This window comes from Thalassophryne amazonica, unplaced genomic scaffold (assembly GCF_902500255.1).
Source record: "Thalassophryne amazonica unplaced genomic scaffold, fThaAma1.1, whole genome shotgun sequence".
Lineage (NCBI taxonomy): Eukaryota > Metazoa > Chordata > Actinopteri > Batrachoidiformes > Batrachoididae > Thalassophryne > Thalassophryne amazonica.
In genome coordinates, this window is record NW_022986286.1 from 146223 (window position 1) to 172878 (window position 26656).

Sequence of the window (26656 nt, forward strand, 5' to 3'; positions counted from 1 at the left end):
TCCGCATGTGAATCTGACATGTGAATCTGAATTTGACACATCCGCATGTGAATCTGACATGTGGATCTGAATCTGACACGCTGGTGTGTGACTCTGACACGTCCGCATGTGAATCTGACACGTCGGTGTGTAAACCTGACACGTCCACGTGTGAATCTAACACGTCGGCATGTGAATCTGACATGTGAATCTGAATCTGATACGTCGGTGTGTGACTCTGACAGATCCGGGTCTGAATCTGACACATCCGAGTGAATCTGATATCTCCGTTTGTGAACCTGACACGTCCACGTGTGAATCTGACACGTCCACATGTGAATCTGACACGTCCACGTGTGAACCTGACATCTGAATCTGACATGTGAATCTGAATTTGACACGTCCGCGTGTGAATTTGACACGTCCACGTGTGAATCTGACACGTCTGCATGTGAATCTGACATGTGAATCTGAATCTAACACGTCCGCATGTGAATCTGACATGTGAATCTGAATCTGACACGTCCACATGTGAATCTAACACGTCTGCATGTGAATCTGACATGTGAATCTGAATCTGATACGTCGGTGTGTGACTCTGACAGATCCGGGTCTGAATCTGACACGTCCGCGTGTGAATCTGACATGTGAATCTGAATCTGACACGTCGGTGTGTGACTCTGACACGTCCGCGTGTTAATCTGACACGTCTGCATGTGAATCTGAATCTGACACGTCGGTGTGTGACTCTGACACATCCACATGTGACTCTGACATGTTTGACAGATCAGACGTATAAGATTCAGATTCACGTGTCAGATTCAGACACGTGAATCTGAATCTGACACCTCTGCGTGTGACTCATCCGCATGTGAATCTGACATGTGAATCTGAATCTGACACGTTGGTGTGTGACTCTGACACGTCCGCATGTGAATCTGACATGTGAATCTGAATCTGATACGTCGGTGTGTGACTCTGACAGATCCGGGTCTGAATCTGACACATCCGAGTGAATCTGATACCTCCATGTGTGAATCTGACACGTCCGCGTGTGAATCTGACACATCCGCGTGTGAACCTGACATCTGAATCTGACATGTGAATCTGAGTCACACACCGATGTGTCAGATTCAGTGTGTGTGAACCTGACACGTCACCGTGTGAACCTGACACATCTGCATGTGAATCTGAATCTGACACATCGGTGTGTGACTCTGATGCATCCACATGTGACTCTGGCATGTCCAGGTCTGAATCTGACACGTGAATCTGAATCTGATATGTCGGTGTGTGACTCTGACGCATCCACATGTGACTCTGACACGTGAATCTGACACGTCCGGGTGTGAACCTGACACATCCACATGTGACTCTCACGCGTGAATCTGAATCATCGGTGTGTGACTCTGACACGTCCGCATGTGAATCTGACGTGAATCTGAATCTGATACGTCAGTGTGTGACTCTGACACCTGTATCTGAATCTGACACGTCCACGTGTGACTCTGACACGTGAATCTGAATCGTCCGTGTGTGACTGTGACACATCCGTGTGTGAATCTGACACATCTGCATGTGAATCTGACACGTGAGTCTTAATCTGATACGTCGGTGTGTGACTCTGACACGTCCGGGTGTGAATCTGACATGTTAATGTGAATCTGACACATCGGTGTGTGACTGACACGTGAATTTGAATCTGACACGTCCACATGTGACTCTGACACGTGAATCTGAATCATCGGTGGGTGACTCTGACCCGTCCACCTGTGAATCTGACATGTGAGTCTGAATCTGACACATCCGCATGTGAATTTAACACCTCCGCGTGTGACTCTGACACGTGAATCTGAATCTGACACATCCGCATGTAAATTTAACACCTCCGCATGTGACTCTGACACACGTGTGAATCTGACATGTGAATCTGAATTTGACACGTCCGCGTGTGAATCTGACATGTGAATCTGAATCTGACGTGAATCTGAATTTGACACGTCCGCGTGTGAATCTGACGTGAATCTGAATCTGACATGTGAATCTGAATTTGACACGTCCGCGTGTGAATCTGACGTGAATCTGAATCTGACATGTGAATCTGAATTTGACACGTCCGCGTGTGAATCTGACATGTGAATCTGAATCTGACACGTCAGTGTGTGACTCTGACACGTCGGTGTGTGACTCTGACATGTCCTCGTGTGAATCTGACACATCGGTGTGTTACTCTGACACATCCACATGTGACTCTGACATGTACAGGTCTGAATCTGACACGTGAATCTGAATCTGATACGTCGGTGTGTGACTCTGACACGTCCACGTGTGACTCTGACACCTGTATCTGAATCTGACACGTCCAAGTGTGATTCTGACACGTGAATCTGAATCGTCCATGTGTGACTCTGACACATCTGTGTGTGAATCTGACACATCTGCATGTGAATCTGACGTGAGTCTGAATCTGAGTCACATGCAGTCACACACATTTGAATTTGACACGTCCACATGTGACTGACACGTCCGCATGTGAACCTGACACGTCAGGATGTGAATTTGACACGTGAATCTGAATCTGACAGGTTGGTGTGTGACTCTGACAGGTCTGGGTGTGAATCCTCATGTCCGCATGTGACTCTGACACATCCACATGTGAATTTGACGCGTCCGCGTGTGAATCTGACATGTGAATCTGAATCTGACACGTCCGCGTGTGACTCTGACATGCCCACATGTGAATCTGACCTGTGAATCTGAATCTGACACGTTGGTGTGTGACTCTGACACATCGATGTGAATTTGACACACCAACGTGTCAGAGTCACACGCAGACATGTCAGATTAGAGTCACACACCGATGTGTCAGATTCAGTGTGTGTGAACCTGACACGTCACCGTGTGAACCTGACCCGTCCGCGTGTGACTATCTGACACGTGAATCTGAATCTTACACGTCTGCATTTGAATTTGACACATCCATGTGTGAATCTGACACATCAGGGTGTGAATGTGACATGTGATTATGAACCTGACACGTCCGCATGTGAACCTGATATGTCCGCGTGTGACCCTGACACGTCTGCATGTGAATCTGAATCTGACACATCGGTGTGTGACTCTGACGCATCCACATGTGACTCTGACATGTCCATGTCTGAATCTGACACGTGAATCTGAATCTGATATGTCGGTGTGTGACTCTGACGCATCCACATGTGACTCTGACACGTGAATCTGACACGTCCGCGTGTGAACCTGACACATCCACATGACTCTCACGCGTGAATCTGAATCATTGGTGTGTGACTCTGACACGTCCGCATGTGAATCTGACATGTGAATCTGAATCTGACACATCGGTGTGTGACTCTGACACGTCCGCATGTGAATCTGACATGTGAATCTGAATCTGACACGTCCGCATGTGACTCTGACATGTCCGGGTTTGAATCTGACGTGAATCTGAATCTGATACGTCGGTGTGTGACTCTGACATGTCGGTGTGTGACTCTGACACGTGAATCTGAATCGTTCCGTGTGTGACTGTGACACATCCGTGTGTGAATCTGACACATCTGCATGTGACTCTGACGTGAGTCTTAATCTGGTACGCCGGTGTGTAACTCTGACACGTCCGGGTGTGAATCTGACATGTTAATCTGAATCTGACACATCGGTGTGTGACTGACATGTGAATCTGAATCTGACACGTCCACGTGTGACTCTGACACGTGAATCTGAATCATCAGTCGGTGACTCTGACCCGTCCACCTGTGAATCTGACATGTGAATCTGAATCTGACACATCGGCATGTGAATTTAACACCTCCGCGTGTGACTCTGACACGTGAATCTGAATCTGGCATGTGAATCTGAATTTGACACGTCCGCGTGTGAATCTGACACGTCTGCATGTGAATCTGACATGTGAATCTGAATTTGACACATCGGCATGTGAATTTAACACCTCTGCGTGTGACTCTGACATGTGAATCTGAATCTGACACGTCCGCGTGTGAATCTGACACGTCCGCATGTGAATCTGACATGTGAATCTGAATTTGACACGTCCGCGTGTGAATCTGACACGTCCGCATGTGAATCTGACATGTGAATCTGAATCTGACACGTCCGCATGTGAATCTGACATGTGAATCTGAATCTGACACGTCCGCATGTGAATCTGACATGTGAATCTGAATCTGACACGTCCGCATGTGAATCTGACATGTGAATCTGAATTTAACACCTCCGCGTGTGACTCTGACACGTGAATCTGAATCTGACATGTGAATCTGAATTTGACACGTCCGCGTGTGAATCTGACACGTCCGCGTGTCGGTTTCAGCATTTTATCCAGATATTCCACTGTTAAAGGAGATTTTTTTAATGAAAGATGTGCGGAGGGATTGCAGCTTCAGCTCGCAGCCGCTGCGACGCTCCGCCACAGGAAAAACACCTCTGTTGAAAGCCTTAAGGACAAGTTGGAACATGTCCAGCTGTTAAACAATTTCTCATATACTCACTCCACTGAAAGCCATCAAAATCCGCCTGGATTTTACAAATGGTTATCAACACGGAGGTGTTTTTCTTGTGCCGCCGCACCGCGCCGGCTGCGTCCCGACGCGCGGACCTGTCCGCACGTCTTTCATTAAAAAAATCTCCTTTAACAGTGGAATATCCGGATAAAATGCTGAAACCGACTTCTTCTGAAACTTCTCTGTTCTCTCACGATGTCCTGGATCAATAGAGCCTGAAATGTGGAGGTTTTCAGCTTGAAACAGGCTGACGATGGCGCCTGGGAGCGCTGCGCGATGTCCCGCTCCGTGGGAAGTCCTTAAAGCGACAGTATCACCTCAAAATCTCTCATCAGCCGTTAAAATTTTCACCGAAAACCAGCTTAATTTTTCGAACTGTGTCCACTTCGATGTGCCTCACAGGTTTAGAAAAAATTTTGATCAAACAACGCGCCAGTCTCTCAGCAACTTCTCAGACAAAGGAATTCTGACGAGGGGCTGGACGACTCCTCCCACAAGGAGTGCTCACAGGCGAATGACGTTACCGACAGGCGTGGAAAAACTCACGCATGCGCTCGAGGGTTCAAGCATGTCTGACGTAAAAACATATGAATGAAATCCATATAGTTTTTGAAAAAAATAAGAAGGACCTATACTTTGACAGCCGTCGTATGTGACTCTGACACGTGAATCTGAATCGTCGGTCGGTGACTCTGACCCGTCCACCTGTGAATCTGACACGTTGATCTGAATCTGACGAGAATCTGAATTTGACACGTCCGTGTGTGAATCTGACATGTCCGGGTCTGAGTCTGACACGTGAATCTGAATCTGATACGTCGATGTGTGCCTCTGACACGTCGGGGTGTGAATCTGACAAGTTCGTGTGTGACTTAGTGCTTAACTCAGATAAGATAATTATAGTGGGTGATTTTAACATCCACACAGATGCTGAGAATGACAGCCTCAACACTGCATTTAATCTACTATTAGACTCAATTGGCTTCACTCAAAATGTAAATGAGTCCACCCACCACTTTAACCACAATTTAGATCTTGTTCTGACATATGGCATAGAAATTGAAGACTTAACAGTATTCCCTGAAAACCCCCTTCTGTCTGATCATTTCTTAATAACATTTACTCTGATGGACTACCCAGCAGTGGGGAATAAGTTTCATTACAGTAGAAGTCTTTCTGAAAGCGCTGTAACTGGGTTTAAGGATATGATTCCTTCTTTCACTTTCACTTTATTTATTCACTGTCTCCAAAGGAGCAACGAGCTGTACAGCAATGGGTATACAGAAAAGCACAGAATAAAAAGAAAAGAAAAGCAAAAACACACCAAACATTCAGTACACAAGGGGGACACAGTACAGACCTGGATCGATGGAAAAGGAACCGAGTTACCTAACACGATTTGCCATCAACCCTATGTACCTGCTTCTCTCCTTCGGTCAGCATTCAGAACAGAGATAGCCACAGGTACAAAGGAATGCTTATATCTGTTACTCCTCACTGTAGGAAACCTAAGCCTTGCTCCAGATGGCAAATAACAAAATTCACCATGGAGAGGGTGGGCCAGATCAGATAAAATTCTCTGAGCCTTCCTCCTCACTCTCCCTCAGCCCCAACCAGTCCCAGCAGAAGACTGCCCCTCCCTGAGCCTGGTTCTGCTGGAGGTTTCTTCCTGTTAAAAGGGAGTTTTTCCTTCCCACTGTAGCCAAGTGCTTGCTCACAGGGGGTCGTTTTGACCGTTGGGGTTTTACATAATTATTGTATGGCCTTGCCTTACAATATAAAGCGCCTTGGGGCAACTGTTTGTTGTGATTTGGCGCTATATAAAAAAAAAAATTGATTGATTGAATTGACCTGTCTGGAAAACAAGCCAGACAGTGACGTCTGCTGGGCTCCTAAAAGCTTGCTGCACAATTCTAAAATGTTGTGAAGTGGCTTCCTTGCTTTAATGCTGAGATTTCCATACCAGCACATCATCGAAAAATTTAAAACCGATTCAATACAAGATTTATAAAATAGGGTCATTATTGTCCTGTCCACTTGAAAATATGACAACTTACGAAGACAAAACAGATGCTGCTGCCCCTTCTTGTACATCAGGTCTGCATTGTCATTAAAGTTCAACTTATCGATCAGCGTTCCCAAGTATTTATAGTTGTCCACATGCTCCACCTGTTGGCCTTTGATTGTCAATCAATCAATCAATCAATCAATTTTTTATATAGCGCCAAATCACAACAAACAGTTGCCCCAAGGCGCTTTATATTGTAAGGCAAGGCCATACAATAATTATGTAAAACCCCAACGGTCAAAATGACCCCCTGTGAGCAAGCACTTGGCTACAGTGGGAAGGAAAATCTCCCTTTTAACAGGAAGAAACCTCCAGCAGAACCAGGCTCAGGGAGGGGCAGTCTTCTGCTAGGACTGGTTGGGGCTGAGGGAGAGAACCAGGAAAAAGACATGCTGTGGAGGGGAGCAGAGATCGATCACTAATGATTAAATGCAGAGTGGTGCATACAGAGCAAAAAGAGAAAGAAACAGTGCATCATGGGAACCCCCCAGCAGTCTACGTCTATAGCAGCATAACTAAGGGATGGTTCAGGGTCACCTGATCCAGCCCTAACTATAAGCTTTAGCAAAAAGGAAAGTTTTAAGCCTAATCTTAAAAGTAGAGAGGGTGTCTGTCTCCCTGATCTGAATTGGGAGCTGGTTCCACAGGAGAGGAGCCTGAAAGCTGAAGGCTCTGCCTCCCATTCTACTCTTACAAACCCTAGGAACTACAAGTAAGCCTGCAGTCTGAGAGCGAAGCACTCTATTGGGGTGATATGGTACTATGAGGTCCCTAAGATAAGATGGGACCTGATTATTCAAAACCTTATAAGTAAGAAGAAGAATTTTAAATTCTATTCTAGAATTAACAGGAAGCCAATGAAGAGAGGCCAATATGGGTGAGATATGCTCTCTCCTTCTAGTCCCCGTTAGTACTCTAGCTGCAGCATTTTGAATTAACTGAAGGCTTTTTAGGGAACTTTTAGGACAACCTGATAATAATGAATTACAATAGTCCAGCCTAGAGGAAATAAATGCATGAATTAGTTTTTCAGCATCACTCTGAGACAAGACCTTTCTGATTTTAGAGATATTGTGTAAATGCAAAAAAGCAGTCCTACATATTTGTTTAATATGCGCTTTGAATGACATATCCTGATCGAAAATGACGCCAAGATTTCTCACAGTATTACTAGAGGTCAGGGTAATGACATCCAGAGTAAGGATCTGGTTAGACACCATGTTTCTAAGATTTGTGGGGCCAAGTACAATAACTTCAGTTTTATCTGAGTTTAAAAGCAGGAAATTAGAGGTCATCCATGTCTTTATGTCTGTAAGACAATCCTGCAGTTTAGCTAATTGGTGTGTGTCCTCTGGCTTCATGGATAGATAAAGCTGGGTATCATCTGTGTAACAATGAAAATTTAAGCAATACCGTCTAATAATACTGCCTAAGGGAAGCATGTATAAAGTGAATAAAATTGGTCCTAGCACAGAACCTTGTGGAACTCCATAATTAACTTTAGTCTATGAAGAAGATTCCCCATTTACATGAACAAATTGTAATCTATTAGACAAATATGATTCAAACCACCGCAGCGCAGTGCCTTTAATACCTATGGCATGCTCTAATCTCTGTAATAAAATTTTATGGTCAACAGTATCAAAAGCAGCACTGAGGTCTAACAGAACAAGCACAGAGATGAGTCCACTGTCCGAGGCCATAAGAAGATCATTTGTAACCTTCACTAATGCTGTTTCTGTACTATGATGAATTCTAAAACCTGACTGAAACTCTTCAAATAGACCATTCCTCTGCAAATGATCAGTTAGCTGTTTTACAACTACCCTTTCAAGAATTTTTGAGAGAAAAGGAAGGTTGGAGATTGGCCTATAATTAGCTAAGATAGCTGGGTCAAGTGATGGCTTTTTAAGTAATGGTTTAATTACTGCCACCTTAAAAGCCTGTGGTACATAGCCAACTAACAAAGATAGATTGATCATATTTAAGATCGAAGCATTAAATAATGGTAGGGCTTCCTTGAGCAGCCTGGTAGGAATGGGGTCTAATAAACATGTTGATGGTTTGGATGAAGTAACTAATGAAAACAACTCAGACAGAACAATCGGAGAGAAAGAGTCCAACCAAACATCGGCATACTGAAAGCAGCCAAAGACAACGATACGTCTTTGGGATGGTTATGAGTAATTTTTTCTCTGATAAAATTTTGTTAGCAAAGAAAGTCATGAAGTCATTACTAGTTAAAGTTAATGGAATACTCAGCTCAATAGAGCTCTGACTCTTTGTCAGCCTGGCTACAGTGCTGAAAAGAAACCTGGGGTTGTTCTTATTTTCTTCAATTAGTGATGAGTAGAAAGATGTCCTAGCTTTACGGAGGGCTTTTTTTTATAGAGCAACAGACTCTTTTTCCAGGCTAAGTGAAGATCTTCTAAATTAGTGAGACGCCATTTCCTCTCCAACTTACGGGTTATCTGCTTTAAGCTACGAGTTTGTGAGTTATACCACGGAGTCAGGCACTTCTGATTTAAAGCTCTCTTCTTCAGAGGAGCTACAGCATCCAAAGTTGTCTTCAATGAGGATGTAAAACTATTGACGAGATACTCTATCTCACTTACAGAGTTTAGGTAGCTACTCTGCACTGTGTTGGTATATGGCATTAGAGAACATAAAGAAGGAATCATATCCTTAAACCTAGTTACAGCGCTTTCTGAAAGACTTCTAGTGTAATGAAACTTATTCCCCACTGCTGGTTAGTCCATCAGAGTAAATGTAAATGTTATTAAGAAATGATCAGACAGAAGGGAGTTTTCAGGGAATACTGTTAAGTCTTCTATTTCCATACCATAAGTCAGAACAAGATCTAAGATATGATTAAAGTGGTGGGTGGACTCATTTACTTTTTGAGCAAAGCCAATAGAGTCTAATAATAGATTAAATGCAGTGTTGAGGCTGTCATTCTCAGCATCTGTGTGGATGTTAAAATCGCCCACTATAATTATCTTATCTGAGCTAAGCACTAAGTCAGACAAAACGTCTGAAAATTCACAGAGAAACTCACAGTAACGACCAGGTGGACGACAGACAATAACAAATAAAACTGGTTTTTGGGACTTCCAATTTGGATGGACAAGACTAAGAGACAAGCTTTCAAATAAATTAAAGCTCTGTCTGGGTTTTTGATTAATTAATAAGCTGGAATGGAAGATTGCTGCTAATCCTCCGCCCCGGCCCGTGCTACGAGCATTCTGACAGTTAGTGTGACTCGGGGGTGTTGACTCATTTAAACTAACATATTCATCCTGCTGTAACCAGGTTTCTGTAAGGCAGAATAAATCAATATGTTGATCAATTATTATATCATTTACCAACAGGGACTTAGAAGAGAGAGACCTAATGTTTAATAGACCACATTTAACTGTTTTAGTCTGTGGTGCAGTTGAAGGTGCTATATTATTTTTTCTTTTTGAATTTTTATGTTTAAATAGATTTTTGCTGGTTATTGGTGGTCTGGGAGCAGGCACCGTCTCTACGGGGATGGGGTAATGAGGGGATGGCAGGGGGAGAGAAGCTGCAGAGAGGTGTGTAAGACTACAACTCTGCTTCCTGGTCCCAACCCTGGATAGTCACGGTTTGGAGGATTTAAGAAAATTGGCCAGATTTCTAGAAATGAGAGCTGCTCCATCCAAAGTGGGATGGATGCCGTCTCTCCTAACAAGACCAGGTTTTCCCCAGAAGCTTTGCCAATTATCTATGAAGCCCACCTCATTTTTTGGACACCACTCAGACAGCCAGCAATTCAAGGAGAACATGCGGCTAAACATGTCACTCCCGGTCCGATTGGGGAGGGGCCCAGAGAAAACTACAGAGTCCGACATTGTTTTTGCAAAGTTACACACCGATTTAATGTTAATTTTAGTGACCTCCGATTGGCGTAACCGGGTGTCATTACTGCCGACGTGAATTACAATCTTACCAAATTTACGCTTAGCCTTAGCCAGCAGTTTCAAATTTCCTTCAATGTCGCCTGCTCTGGCCCCCGGAAGACAATTGACTATGGTTGCTGGTGTCGCTAACTTCACATTTCTCAAAACAGAGTCGCCAATAACCAGAGTTTGATCCTCGGCGGGTGTGTCGTCTAGTGGGGAAAAACGGTTAGAAATGTGAATGGGTTGGCGGTGTACACGGGGCTTCTGTTTAGAACTACGCTTCCTCCTCACAGTCACCCAGTCGGCCTGCTTTCCCGGCTGCTCGGGATCTGCCAGGGGGTAACTAACGGCGGCTAAGCTACCTTGGTCCGCACCGACTACAGGGGCCTGGCTAGCTGTAGAATTTTCCACGGTGCGGAGCCGAGTCTCCAATTCGCCCAGCCTGGCCTCCAAAGCTATGAATAAGCTACACTTATTACAAGTACCGTTACTGCTAAAGGAGGCCGAGGAATAACTAAACATTTCACACCCAGAGCAGAAAAGTGCGGGAGAGACAGGAGAAGCCGCCATGCTAAACCGGCTAAGAGCTAGTAGCTACGCTAAGCTAGCGGATTCCTAAAAACACGCAAAGTGAATAATGTGTAAATAATTTAGAGGTGATTCAGCAGAAGGAGTGCTTTAGTTAAGGCATGTAAAGATTACACTGGGAAACAAATCGTAATCTAGATAACTAGATCAATCTAACTGCGCAGATTAAACAGCTAACATACAGAAAAACACCTCTGTGCTCCGGAACAGGAAGTGATACAATACCGCAGTGAGAGCCAACCACCAGTAGAGGCTCTCACTGATTGTAGTGGTTTTGGGTGAAGACATCCGTTTCCTAAAGTCAATAACCATATCTTTTGTCTTGTCAACATTCAGCTGCAAGAAGGAGTCGTCACACCACTGAACCATATCTGCCACGACAGGGCCATGTTCCCTTTCATCACCATGCAGGAGACTGATTATAACAGAATCATCTGCAAATTTTAATATATGGCGATTCTTATAGTGGCTGCAACAGTCATTTGTATACAGAATATACAAGAGAGGGGACAGCACACAACCCTGTGGTGAGCCTGTTGAGGAATATAAAACATCAGAATGGCAATCATTTACCCTCAGTCGCTGAGATCTCCCTGTTAAAAAGTTCAAAATCCAACCTGCCATAGTAAAATCCAGTTTAAAATCCTTAACAAGCTTATTCATTAAAATATGTGGTTGGATAGTGTTAAAAGCAGAAGAAAAGTCTAAAAAAAGAAGACGTGCATCTGCCTTAGGACTTTCTAAATGCTTCAGGACCAAATTTAAGAGGGTGGCAGTGGCATCCTCCACGCCTCGACCAGCCCTATAAGCAAACTGAAGAGGATCGAGTAAATGCTCCACCTGTGAAAGTAGTTCATTCTTCATCAATTTTTCAAAAGACTTCATTACTAATGAAGTAAGAGCCACAGGTCTAAAATCATTGAAGACCTTAGGGGATTTGGTTTTGGCCACAGGGATTATTGTGCTTTGTTTCCAAACATTAGGAACCCTCTGTTCGTTGACTGACCTTTGAAATATATCAAAAAAGACTGGGCCTAGTTGTTCTGCACAAGAGGATAATAAACGGCCGCAGATATTGTCTGGCCCTGGACTTTTTTTGGCCTTGATTCTTCTGAAACAAGTAACCACAGCCTGTTCATTAAAAGGAGGAGAACCTGGGCATAACAAGTCATTTTTCCATTTACAAATTTCATGATTAAAATCCAGAGACTCAAATCTCAAATAAAAATTATTAAAATCTTGGGCCAATTCTTTTCCAGATTTAGTGTCATTAAGAGTTATCTTATGATTATTATTTTTCTTCCTATTTGATCCTAAAATCAAAGTTAAACCATCCCAAACGGAGCCCATTTAGTTTTGGTTAAATTGTTTTTCTAGTTTGGTCTTATAACCCAATTTAGCCTTCCTGATCTCAGTTTTAATCTCCCTTTGAAGCTTTAGCACCTCTTCCCATGTGCCTGTAGCTCGTCAACTTTGTTTCTGAGTGACTGAACATTCATGAGAATCATAGACGGCAGGGGGATCCGATTCATGGCTTGTCTCCACAGCCGCTGATGCGTGCCGCCCCTTTTCCCTCGCTTCCTGGTTTTGCGAGGAGAAACATATTGAGAGTTTTTAAAATAATCCGATAGATCAACTCTCGGTAAAAGGAGGTCCAAAGTAGGGTCCGCAGGCAATGAATATTCCCATTGCAGAAGAAGATCCCTGCTATACTGGATCCGCGTAAACTCTCCAGCGGGACGGCTGAAGCTGTTGACGGCATGACACAGCGTCCACAGCAGAAACAGAGCAACAAGCTCCATTCCCAACACAATGTTCAATGGGTTCTTTATGTTCTTCAATGCCATATACCAACACAGTGCAGAGTAGCTACCTAAACTCTGTGAGTGAGATAGATTATCTCGTCAATAGGTTTACATCCTCATTGAGCACAACTTTGGATGCTGTAGCTTCTCTGAAAAAGAGAGCCTTAAATCAGAGGTGCCTGACTCCGTGGTATAACCCACAAACTCGCAGCTTAAAGCAGATAACCTGTAAGTTGGAGAGGAAATGGCATCTCACTAATTTAGAAGATCTTCATTTAGCCTGGAAAAAGAGTCTGTTGCTCTATAAAAAAGCCCTCCGTAAAGCTAGGACATCTTACTACTCATCACTAATTGAAGAAAATAAGAACAACCCCAGGTTTCTTTTCAGCACTGTAGCCAGGCTGACAAAGAGTCAGAGCTCTATTGAGCCGAGTATTCCTTTAACTTTAACTAGTAATGACTTCATGACTTTCTTTGCTAATAAAATTTTAACTATTAGAGAAAAAATGACTCATAACCATCCCAAAGACATATCGTTCTCTTCGGCTGCTTTCAGTAATGCCGGTATTTGGTTAGACTTTTTGTCTCCGATTGTTCTGTCTGAGTTATTTTCATTAGTTACTTCCTCCAAACCATCAACATGTCTATTAGACCCCATTCCTACCAGGCTGCTCAAGGAAGCCCTACCATTAATTAATGCTTCGATCTTAAATATGATCAATCTATCTTTATTAGTTGGCTATGTACCACGGTCTTTTAAGGTGGCAGTAATTAAACCATTACTTAAAAAGCCATCACTTGACCCAGCTATCTTAGCTAATTATAGGCCAATCTCCAACCTTCCTTTTCTCTCAAAAATTCTTGAAAGGGTAGTTGTAAAACAGCTAACTGATCATCTGCAGAGGAATGGTCTATTTGAAGAGTTTCTGTCAGGGTTTATAATTCATCATAGTACAGAAACAGCATTAGTGAAGGTTACAAATGATCTTCTTATGGCCTCAGACAGTGGACTCATCGCTGTGCTTGTTCTGTTAGACCTCAGACCTGCTTTTGATACTGTTGACCATAAAATTTTATTACAGAGATTAGAGCATGCCATAGGTATTAAAGGCACTGCGCTGCGGTGGTTTGAATCATATTTATCTAATAGATTACAATTTGTTCATGTAAATGGTGAATCTTCTTCACAGACTAAGGTTAATTATGGAGATCCACAAGGTTCTGTGCTAGGACCAGTTTTATTCACTTTATACATGTTTCCCTTAGGCAGTATTATTAGACAGCATTGCTTAAATTTTCATTGTTACGCAGATGATACCCAGCTTTATCTATCTATGAAGCCAGAGGACACACACCAATTAGCTAAACTGCAGGATTGTCTTACAGACATAAAGACATGGATGACCTCTAATTTCCTGCTTTTAAACTCAGATAAAACTGAAGTTATTGTACTTGGCCCCACAAATCTTAGAAACATGGTGTCTAACCAGATCCTTACTCTGGATGGCATTACCCTGACCTCTAGTAATACTGTGAGAAATCTTGGAGTCATTTTTGATCAGGATATGTCCTTCAATGTGCATATTAAGCAAATATGTAGGACTGCTTTTTTACATTTGCGCAATATCTCTAAAATTAGTAAGGTCTTGTCTCAGAGTGATGCTGAAAAACTAATTCATGCATTTATTTCCTCTAGGCTGGACTATTGTAATTTGTTATTATCAGGTTGTCCTAAAAGTTCCCTGAAAAGCCTTCAGTTAATTCAAAATGCTGCAGCTAGAGTACTGACGAGGACTAGAAGGAGAGAGCATATCTCACCCATATTGGCCTCTCTTCATTGGCCTCCTGTTAATTCTAGAATATAATTTAAAATTCTTCTTCTTACTTATAAGGTTTTGAATAATCAGGTCCCATCTTATCTTAGGGACCTCATAGTACCATATCACCCCAATACAGTGCTTCGCTCTCAGACTGCAGGCTTACTTGTAGTTCCTAGGGTTTGTAAGAGTAAAATGGGAGGCAGAGCCTTCAGCTTTCAGGCTCCTCTCCTGTGGAACCAGCTCCCAATTCAGATCAGGGAGACAGACACCCTCTCTACTTTTAAGATTAGGCTTAAAACTTTCCTTTTTGCTAAAGCTTATAGTTGGGGCTGGATCAGGTGACCCTGAACCATCCCTTAGTTATGCTGCTATAGACTTAGACTGCTGGGGGGTTCCCATGATGCACTGTTTCTTTCTCTTTTTGCTCTGTATGCACCACTCTGCATTTAATCATTAGTGATTGATCTCTGCTCCCCTCCACAGCATGTCTTTTCCTGGTTCTCTCCCTCAGCCCCAACCAGTACCAGCAGAAGACTGCCCCTCCCTGAGCCTGGTTCTGCTGGAGGTTTCTTCCTGTTAAAAGGGAGTTTTTCCTTCCCACTGTAGCCAAGTGCTTGCTCACAGGGGGTCGTTTTGACCGTTGGGGTTTTTCTGTAATTATTGTATGGCCTTGCCTTACAATATAAAGCGCCTTGGGGCAACTGTTTGTTGTGATTTGGCGCTATATAAATAAAATTGATTTGATTTGATTTGACTCTGACATGTCTGCGTCTAAATTTGACACATACGTGTGTGAATCTGACATGTCAGCGTGTGAATCTGACACGTTTGTTTGTAACTGACACGTCCACGTGTGACTCTGACACGTGAATCTGAATCGTTGGTGTGTGACTCTGACACGTCAGCTTGTGAATTTGACATGTCTGCGTCTGAATTTGACACGTCCACGTCTAAATTTGATACGTCAGCTTGTGACTCTCACACGCCCGTGTGTGAAGCTGACACCTGAATCTGAATCTGACATGTGAATGTGAATCTGAATCTGACACGTCCTCATGTGAACCTGCCACGTCCACGTCTGAATTTGATACATCAGTTTGTGACTCTGACACGTCAGCTTGTGAACCTGACATGTCGGCGTGTCCAAAGAACCCGTTTAAGAACAAAATGAAGGAAGTTTTGTGATTTGTTGATTCTCTGTCCTTCACAGCTGCGTCACAACAACACAGCCGCTCTGAGTGCGACGAACAGCCGAAGGCGATAAACGATGACGAGCAGAGTGAGAAAGAGATGGAGGACGAGGACAAAGATAAGGCAGACCCCTCATCCATGCGCTACTCCTGCAGCAGCTGTAAGAAGGGCTTTGCCTACAGGTGCCGCATGCTGGCCCACACGAAGCGCTGCCGTGTGGCCCGCCCCACTGGGCAGCAGTGCCGCCTCTGTCCACAGAAGCTTCCAACGCAGCTGGCTCTGCAGCGCCACCAGACCCAGGCTCACCGCAGCATCGTACGGGCCAAGAAGAAGGTGGCCTGTGACCTCTGCGGGCGAACGTTTGCCCACCCGTCAGGTGAGCACGGATCGGTCCATCAAATGTGTTCAGTTGATGTCAGGATATTGGAGCTGAAAGCAGATCATTGATGTGAGTTCTCTGTGCTGGGGAAGAGGTTCTCAGTAGGTTCCAGCTTTGCATTCTTGTTCTTTCTCCTCTGAGTGTGGGCACGACTTTCAGTTGGTCTCCCTGACAACCAGTGTTGATTTACACTCAGCATTTTATTCAGTAGATCCGTCCGCGGGAAGTCCACTAAGCTTCGGGTACTTTGCAGGGGCGGCTCTGAGTTCTCCTCGGGCGTCCTGTTCTGTCCGATCAGGCCGTTGAGTCCAGACGGGGCCATAAACACTTCATCTGCATCCTGACTTTATCCTCCCCCATTGCACTACTGCATCCAGATCAGGACCGCCTGTACTGACACTGGTACATTAGAAAGCAGTCACTGCACTATCATCAGCATACTGCCACTGCACCGCTGTATTACGCTGTTATCCATCGTATTTAATGTCATACTGTTTACAATAGTACACGTTTGCCATTTGCACAACACAACGACCTACACTGTTTATGCTGTTTTATATTATTTTTATTTTGTAAATCAGTAATATTTCAGGTAAATTTTTTACTGAGCTTAGTAGTTTTTTTTTCTATACTCTGCACCGTGGGTCTGAGAGGACTGAAATTTCATCTGTGCTGTATGTCGAGCATGTACAGCATATTTGACAATAAAGCTGACTTTGACTTTGACTCAGGGAGGCCACAAGATGTCTGTGGGTCAGAATCCACAAAGTGGACACTTCTACAGACGTCCCCAGCATCTTCCCATAAGAACATGATCTCTGGATCAAGGACATGGACGCACTACACATTAGGAAAGTTACTAAACCACATTTGAGGTTCCTGAGTAGTCTGTCAGTGTTTAGACCTAGATTTTAGTTTTGTGACTGGAATGTTGCTCAGGAGCGTGTTGGCCTTCCAATAAAAAAAAAACAAACAAAACGATCAGGCCATAGTAATTTCAGTTATTGGTTTATAGTTTTTCTGGGATTCCAGGGCCAGGGTCAGCTGGAAAAAAAAACAAATAATAATAATCATCGAAGTTTAACTTATAACAATTGTTGGGGTTTTTTTTTGGGGGGGGGGGGGGGATTGATGAGTTTGACTTTTTTTTTTTTTTGATCAAAGTATTTTTATTATTTTTTTCCATTTTTACACACAAAGCAAACAAAGAACACAAACTTAAAATAACCCTCCCGCCCCACCCCTTCTAAACCAGATCAACTATAATAATAACTAAACTGTACAGACATCTAAGGACACACAAACACAATCTTAAGTACTGTATGTTAGTATGCATCACAGACCCTGATAGTATTTAAACTAAAACATCTGCAGGCAAACTCTCAAAATAAGACAGAAAAGGCTGCCATGTAACAAGATAAACCTTGACAGATCCTTTTGCAGTATATCTGATCTTCTCCAAATGAATATGATAACTTCTCTCATCCATTGACCATATGAAGGTGGATGTAGATCCTTCCATTGGCAGAGAATGAGTCTCCTGGCCAACAGAGAACAAAACGCAGTCATAGCCTTCTGTTTTTTACTGAATACTCCAGAGGGACAACACCAAACAGAGAGCTCACTGGAGATGGATGGACAGTCCTACCACAGATTGCAGAAAGTGTGTTGAAAACAGATTGCCAATAACCATGTAGTTTTGGACAGGTCCAGAATGTGTGAACCAGTGAGGCCGGTTTAAACTTTGACAGTTTGTCCTTAGACCAATGCAGACGATGGACGACTTTAAACTGAAGAACGGAATGTCTCAGACATATTGAAGATGAATAAATGTTCTTGATAATGATTCCCCACATTGAATCTGATATGGTTTCACCCAGGTCCAGCTCCCATTTGTGTTTAAGGGAGTCCAAACTCGTCTCATAGTGATAGCTCAGCAGTTTGTAAATTCTGCTGAGTGTCCATTTTGGAAAAGTTTTGCACTCCAGAATTGAATCCACCAAGTTCTTAGAGGGACACAAAGGGAAACTAACAGAGTTTGACCTCACAAAATGTCTGACTTGGAGATATTTAAAGAAATGTGAAGAGTCGAGACCAAATTTCTGTACCAGCTGATCATAAGAGGCAAAGATATTATCTACATAAAGATCAAAAAGTGAATGCACACCTTTAAGAGCCCAGGTATTAAAAGTTACATCAGTCAAAGAGGGGACAAACGTGATTATTTGACACTGGGGCAAAAAACAATAGTTCTGTAAAGTGACATGACCTCCTGAACTGATTCCAGATTTTCAGTGTGTGAGTAACAACAGGATTACAGGTATAGGTTGAGAGTGGATTTGTAAATGGTAACTGAGAGCAAAGTAAAGCAGATGCAGAGTTAGATGTGATCAAGGCTTTTTCCAGAGCCACCCAACTAGGGAGATTATCTGTTTCCAACCAAAATCATAAGGCTCTAATATTCGCTGCCCAGTAATAAAACATAAAATTGGGCAGTGACATACAGGGCATCTGTAAGATCCTTTTGCCAATTCGAGGGTGCTGTTTATTCCAAATAAATGTGGACAACTGAATATTCAAATTGAAAAAAAAAAATGATTTTGTCAGCCCTGGCGGAGGCGACAAAGGGGGCGACAAAGGGCTGCCCTTTGTTACCGGTTCTGTTCATTATTTTTATGGACAGAATTTCTAGGTGCAGCCAGGATGTAGAGGGGGTCTGGTTTGGGAACCACAGAATCTCATCTCTGCTGTTTGCGGACGATGTGGTTCTGTTGGCTTCGTCAGATCAGGACCTTCAGCATGCATTGGGGCAGTTTGCAGCCAAGTGTGAAGCGTCCGGGATGAAAATCAGCACCTCCAAATCCGAGGCCATGGTTCTCGACCGGAAAAAGGTGCTTTGCCCTCTTCAGGTCGGTGGAGTGTCCTTGCCTCAACTGGAGGAGTTTAAGTATCTCGGGGTCTTGTTCACGAGTGAGGGACGGATGGAGCATGAGATTGATAGACGGATCGGTGCAGCATCTGCAGTGATGCGGCCGCTGTATCGGACCATTGTGGTGAAGAGAGAGCTGAGTAGGGGGGGCAAAGCTCTCGATTTACCGATCGATCTACGTTCCGATCCTCACCTATGGTCATGAGATTTGGCTTATGACCGAAAGAACGAGATCGCGAGTACAAGCGGCCGAGATTAGTTTCCTCCGCAGGGTGGCTGGGCGCTCCCTTAGAGATAGGATGAGGAGCTCGGTCACTTGGGAGGAGCTCGGAGTCGAGCCGCTGCTCCACCACGTTGAAAGGAGTCAGTTGAGGTGGCTCGGGCATCTTTTCCAGATGCCCCCTGGACGCCTCGCTGGAGAGGTGTTCCAGGCACGTCCCACTGGGAGGAGGCCCCGGGGAAGACCCAGGACACGCTGGAGGGACTACATCTCTCGGCTGGCTTGGGAACGCCTTGAGGTTCCCCCGGAGGAGCTGGAGGAGGTGTGTGTGGATCGGGAGGTCTGGGCGGCTTTGCTTGAGCTGCTGCCCCCGCGACCCGACTCCGGATAAAGCGGAAGAAAATGGATGGATGGATGGATGATTTTGTCAAAAATATTGGCAAGTTCTGAAACAAATACAAAAATTTAGGTAGCATTGTCATTCTGATTGAATTAATCCTTCCCCCAAGAGAGAGAGGTAGAGTTTGCCACCTGGTGCTTTGCCAGAAGAGGTGAATAATTAGCCTGGTAAAGCTCCTTATAGCCTCGTGTTACCCAAATGCCGAGTTATTTAAATTTTTTAGTGTTAATTTTAAATGGGTCATTGCCCTCAAGTTTTGCATTTAAAGAAGACACAGGCATGAGCTCACTCTTCTGGAGATTAACCTTATAACCAGATACTCGCCCAAATTCTTGAAGCAAAGCAAGTAGTTCAGGAATACTAGAGAAGGGATCTGAAATGTATAAAAGGGTATCATCTGCATATAAAGAAACCTTATGTTCCATGCCAAACTGGCTTATGCCCTTAATAAGTAAGTTGTTACGTAGCGCTACTGCCAGTGGTTCTGTTGCGATTGCAAATAACAATGGAGAGAGTGGACATCCCTGTCTTGTACCACGTTGTAATTTGACGGTTTTTTACAAACCCTGTCTGGTCAGATGAGACAATCGTAGGGACCACGTATTCAAGACGCCTTGCTAAAACCTTTGCCAGGATTTTTGCATCAGTGTTCAAGAGAGATATCGGGCGATACAAGCTACAGTTTAAGGGCTCTCTATCTTTCTTCAGTAGCAATGATATAACAGCTTGCTGCATAAAGAGTGGTAATAATGAAGAGAAAAATGTTTCTTCAAAAACTGACAATAAAAGAGGGGAAATCTGATCTGAAAAAGTTTTAAAAAACTCAATGGGAAAGCCATCCGGGCCCGGGGATTTCCCATTTTGCATATCTCCAATTGCTACAACAATTTCAGACACAGTGATATCTCTCTCCAACTCGTTTACCAAATCAGGATTTACTGAGGGAAGCTCCAGGTTGCTAAAAAAACTTTTCTAATTCAGATGAATCAACTGGTGGTTCTGATGTGTACAGGGCGCGGTAAAATTTACTAAAACACAGATTTATTTCAGGATTATCACAACATTCCTTGCCTTGATTGTCATTTATTTTTGGAATAGTTTGATAAGCTGAACGCTGGCGTAGCTGATGTGCAAGCAATCGACCAGCCTTTATAATCAATCAATCAATAATAATCAATAATCAGTCCGAGAGTATGACTTATGAACACTGGAGAAGAATGAATATGCTCTTGAGGTAGGATTACGAAAGTGACACACATCAGCCACGCCATACGTTTTTAGAAAGGAGTTAACTGTATGAACAGATTTGGTCAAATTGATCTTCCCCACAGCACTACGGTCGAGCGATGAAAGAACACAGTTAATATCGCCAACCATCAGAAGACTGTGTGATGATATATTTGGCAGCTTTGAGAAAAGGGAGTTAAAAAATATATTATCATCCCAGTTTGGTGCATAAACTGATACCAGAATCACTGGGAGGGTATATAACTTACCAACGACAACAACATAACGTCCAGCTGTGTCTGAGTGTACACTAGACACTGTAAACTGTACCTGCTGATTAATCATGATGGCTGCTCCCCTGGACTTAGATTGAAACACCTGACCAAACCATTTTTTACTTAGAAGCACACTATCAGCAGAGCACACGTGTGTCTCTTGCAAAAAGGCAGTATCCGCTCTCAGCTGCTTTAAATGACTCATAATTTTACGAAATTTTAATGGGCTATTAAGAGATTTTACATTCCAGCTCACACAGTTAACTAGACAGCCATTTGAATAACTAGTATTTTACATATTACCAGCCATGATCAGAAAAACAATATATCACCTGATGCACATGAATCCAAAGATACCTGACATAAAGGTCACCACAGATAAACAGATCCGGTTTAGCCCCACCCCCATACCTGACATAAAGGTCACCACAGATAACCAGATCCGGTTTAGCTCCACCCCTATACCTGACATAAAGGTCACCACAGATAACCAGATCCGGTTTAGCCCCACCCCTATACCTGACATAAAGGTCACCACAGATAACCAGATCCGGTTTAGCCCCACCCCCATAGCTGACATAAAGGTCACCACAGATAAACAGATCCGGTTTAGCCCCACCCCCATACCTGACATAAAGGTCACCACAGATAACCAGATCCGGTTTAGCCCCACCCCTATACCTGACATAAAGGTCACCACAGATAACCAGATCCGGTTTAGCTCCACCCCTATACCTGACATAAAGGTCACCACAGATAACCAGATCCGGTTTAGCCCCACCCCTATACCTGACATAAAGGTCACCACAGATAAACAGATCCGGTTTAGCCCCACCCCTATACCTGACATAAAGGTCACCACAGATAAACAGATCCGGTTTAGCCCCACCCCCATACCTGACATAAAGGTCACCACAGATAACCAGATCCGGTTTAGCTCCACCCCCATACCTGACATAAAGGTCACCACAAATAACCAGATCCGGTTTAGCTCCACCCCCATATCTGACATAAAGGTCACCACAAATAACCAGATCCGGTTTAGCTCCACCCCCATATCTGACATAAAGGTCACCACAAATAACCAGATCCGGTTTAGCCCCACCCCCATACCTGACATAAAGGTCACCACAAATAACCAGACCCAGACAGAGCTTTAATTCATTTGAAAGCTTGACTCTTAGTCTTGTCCATCCAAATTGGAAGTCCCAAAAACCAGTTTTATTTGTTATTATCTATCGTCCACCTGGTCGTTACTGTGAGTTTCTCTGTGAATTTTCAGACCTTTTGTCTGACTTAGTGCTTAGCTCAGATAAGATACTTATAGTGGGCGATTTTAACATCCACACAGATGCTGAGAATGACAGCCTCAACACTGCATTTAATCTATTATTAGACTCTATTGGCTTTGCTCAAAAAGTAAATGAGTCCACCCACCACTTTAATCATATCTTAGATCTTGTTCTGACTTATGGTATGGAAATAGAAGACTTAACAGTATTCCCTGAATACTCCCTTCTGTCTGATCATTTCTTAATAACATTTACATTTACTCTGATGGACTACCCAGTAGTGGGGAATAAGTTTCATTACACTAGAAGTCTTTCAGAAAGCGCTGTAACTAGGTTTAAGGATATGATTCCTTCTTTATGTTCTCTAATGCCATATACCAACACAGTGCAGAGTAGCTACCTAAACTCTGTAAGTGAGATAGAGTATCTCGTCAATAGTTTTACATCCTCATTGAAGACAACTTTGGATGCTGTAGCTCCTCTGAAAAAGAGAGCTTTAAATCAGAAGTGCCTGACTCCGTGGTATAACTCACAAACTCGTAGCTTAAAGCAGATAACCCGTAAGTTGGAGAGGAAATGGCGTCTCACTAATTTAGAAGATCTTCACTTAGCCTGGAAAAAGAGTCTGTTGCTCTATAAAAAAGCCCTCCGTAAAGCTAGGACATCTTTCTACTCATCACTAATTGAAGAAAATAAGAACAACCCCAGGTTTCTTTTCAGCACTGTAGCCAGGCTGACAAAGAGTCAGAGCTCTATTGAGCTGAGTATTCCATTAACTTTAACTAGTAATGACTTCATGACTTTCTTTGCTAACAAAATTTTAACTATTAGAGAAAAAATTACTCATAACCATCCCAAAGACGTATCGTTATCTTTGGCTGCTTTCAGTGATGCCGGTATTTGGTTAGACTCTTTCTCTCCGATTGTTCTGTCTGAGTTGTTTTCATTAGTTACTTCATCCAAACCATCAACATGTTTATTAGACCCCATTCCTACCAGGCTGCTCAAGGAAGCCCTACCATTATTTAATGCTTCGATCTTAAATATGATCAATCTATCTTTGTTAGTTGGCTATGTACCACAGGCTTTTAAGGTGGCAGTAATTAAACCATTACTTAAAAAGCCATCACTTGACCCAGCTATCTTAGCTAATTATAGGCCAATCTCCAACCTTCCTTTTCTCTCAAAAATTCTTGAAAGGGTAGTTGTAAAACAGCTAACTGATCATCTGCAGAGGAATGGTCTATTTGAAGAGTTTCAGTCAGGTTTTAGAATTCATCATAGTACAGAAACAGCATTAGTGAAGGTTACAAATGATCTTCTTATGGCCTCGGACAGTGGACTCATCTCTGTGCTTGTTCTGTTAGACCTCAGTGCTGCTTTTGATACTGTTGACCATAAAATTTTATTACAGAGATTAGAGCATGCCATAGGTATTAAAGGTTTGAATCATATTTGTCTAATAGATTACAATTTGTTCATGTAAATGGGGAATCTTCTTCACAGACTAAAGTTAATTATGGAGTTCCACAAGGTTCTGTGCTAGGACCAATTTTATTCACTTTATACATGCTTCCCTTAGGCAGTATTATTAGACGGCATTGCTTAAATTTTCATTGTTACGCAGATGATACCCAGCTTTATCTATCCATGAAGCCAGAGGACACACACCAATTAGCTAAACTGCAGGATTGTCTTACAGACATAAAGACATGGATGACCTCTAATTTCCTGCTTTTAAACTCAGATAAAACTGAAGTTATTGTACTTGGCCCCACAAATCTTAGAAACATGGTGTCTAACCAGATCCTTACTCTGGATGGCGTTACCCTGACCTCTAGTAATACTGTGAGAAATCTTGGAGTCATTTTTGATCAGGATATGTCATTCAAAGCGCATATTAAACAAATATGTAGGACTGCTTTTTTGCATTTACGCAATATCTCTAAAATCAGAAAGGTCTTGTCTCAGAGTGATGCTGAAAAACTAATTCATGCATTTATTTCCTCTAGGCTGGACTATTGTAATTCATTATTATCAGGTTGTCCTAAAAGTTCCCTAAAAAGCCTTCAGTTAATTCAAAATGCTGCAGCTAGAGTACTGACGGGGACTAGAAGGAGAGAGCATATCTCACCCATATTGGCCTCTCTTCATTGGCTTCCTGTTGATTCTAGAATAGAATTTAAAATTCTTCTTCTTACTTATAAGGTTTTGAATAATCAGGTCCCATCTTATCTTAGGGACCTCGTAGTACCATATCACCCCAATAGAGCGCTTCGCTCTCAGACTGCAGGCTTACTTGTAGTTCCTAGGGTTTGTAAGAGTAGAATGGGAGGCAGAGCCTTCAGCTTTCAGGCTCCTCTCCTGTGGAACCAGCTCCCAATTCAGATCAGGGAGACAGACACCCTCTCTACTTTTAAGATTAGGCTTAAAACTTTCCTTTTTGCTAAAGCTTATAGTTAGGGCTGGATCAGGTGACCCTGAACCATCCCTTAGTTATGCTGCTACAGACTTAGACTGCTGGGGGGTTCCCATAATGCACTGAGTGTTTCTTTCTCTTTTAGTCTGTATGCACTACTCTGCATTTAATCATTAGTGATTGATCTCTGCTCTCTTCCACAGCATGTCTTTTTCCTGGTTCTCTCCCTCAGCCCCAACCAGTCCCAGCAGAAGACTGCCCCTCCCTGAGCCTGGTTCTGCTGGAGGTTTCTTCCTGTTAAAAGGGAGTTTTTCCTTCCCACTGTGGCCAAGTGCTTGCTCACAGGGGGTCATTTTGACCGTTGGGGTTTTACATAATTATTGTATGGCCTTGCCTTACAATATAAAGCGCCTTGGGGCAACTGTTTGTTGTGATTTGGCGCTATATAAAAAAATTGATTGATTGATTGAATGGTGCCACAGTAGAAAGTGCTCATGATGGTTGGTGGAGCACTTGCCCGCTTGAGTTTGCGCAGGAAGTAGAGATGCCGCTGGGCCTTCTTTGCCAGTGTTGCAGTGTTGGTGGTCCAGGACAGGTCCTCGGGAATTTGGTGCTGCTCACTCTCTCCACAGCAGCACCCTCGATGGTCAGTGGCAGGTGTTGGGTGTGACCTTTCCAGAAGTCAACAGCAATCTCCTTGGTCTTGCTGACATTCAGCAGGAGGTTGTTGTTTCTGCACCACGTGGTCAGAAGGTTGACCTCTTCCCTGTAGTGAGTTTCATCGCCCTTGGTGATGGTCTAGTGGTTAAGGTGTTGGGCTTGAGTCCAGAAGATCATGGGTTCAAATCCCCGCCTGACTGGAAAATCACTAATGGCCCTTGGGCAAGGCCTTTAATCCCCTATTGCTCCCGGTGTGTAGTGAGCACCTTGTATGGCAGCACCCTGACATCGGGGTGAATGTGAGGCATTATTGTAAAGCGCTTTGAGGGTCTGATACAGATGGAAAAGCGCTATATAAATGCAGTCCATTTACCATTTACCATTTTAATTTTATTTCATCTTGTTTTTAAGGCCTTGTCTACACTGAAACTGATTTCTGCTATACAATCTTTTTCTTTGTCATTTTCAAAAGTGTTCCATTCAATAAATATCTCCGTTGTCACAGGTCCAGTGAAACCGTGTGAAAATGCTGTAGTACACATGCCAGGCCTGTATGTGGCGCTGTAACGCTTCCACAAAAAATGGAGAAGACGACGTGGGGCTAATGTAGCATCAAAAGTTAACACTTTAGAAGCCAGCTCAGGGATTAAATAAAGTTTTTTAATCTGACCTGTTGCCAGAATTCATCATCTCAGATGAAAACTGTTGTGCACATGATGCCCTTGTTTTGTAAGATGACGTATGGAAATGCGTTAATTAATTTGCGATTTAAAGAAGCCCCTCAGTGTTTGTCTGCTCTGGTTGAGTTTTTCAGACTGAGCATGACACAGTCTCACGAGCGCCACTCTGAGCAGGGAGTGAGCATGAGGACGGCAGCACTTTGTCCCACCACCAAGAAAACAACGACAAAAATATGCTAAATTAGACTGTTAAATGA

At 43.3% G+C, this 26656-nt stretch overlaps 1 protein-coding gene across 1 annotated transcript in view; it reads left to right on the forward strand.

Annotated features, from left to right (window-relative positions):
• Positions 1-26656, forward strand: part of LOC117505980 (zinc finger and BTB domain-containing protein 40-like) — a gene marked incomplete at its 3' end in the record, with an annotated part of 143295 nt that overhangs the window by 57535 nt on the left and 59104 nt on the right. The window contains 1 exon segment of the mRNA XM_034165523.1: positions 15938-16294. Coding sequence (XP_034021414.1) covers positions 15938-16294 — 357 coding nt within the window.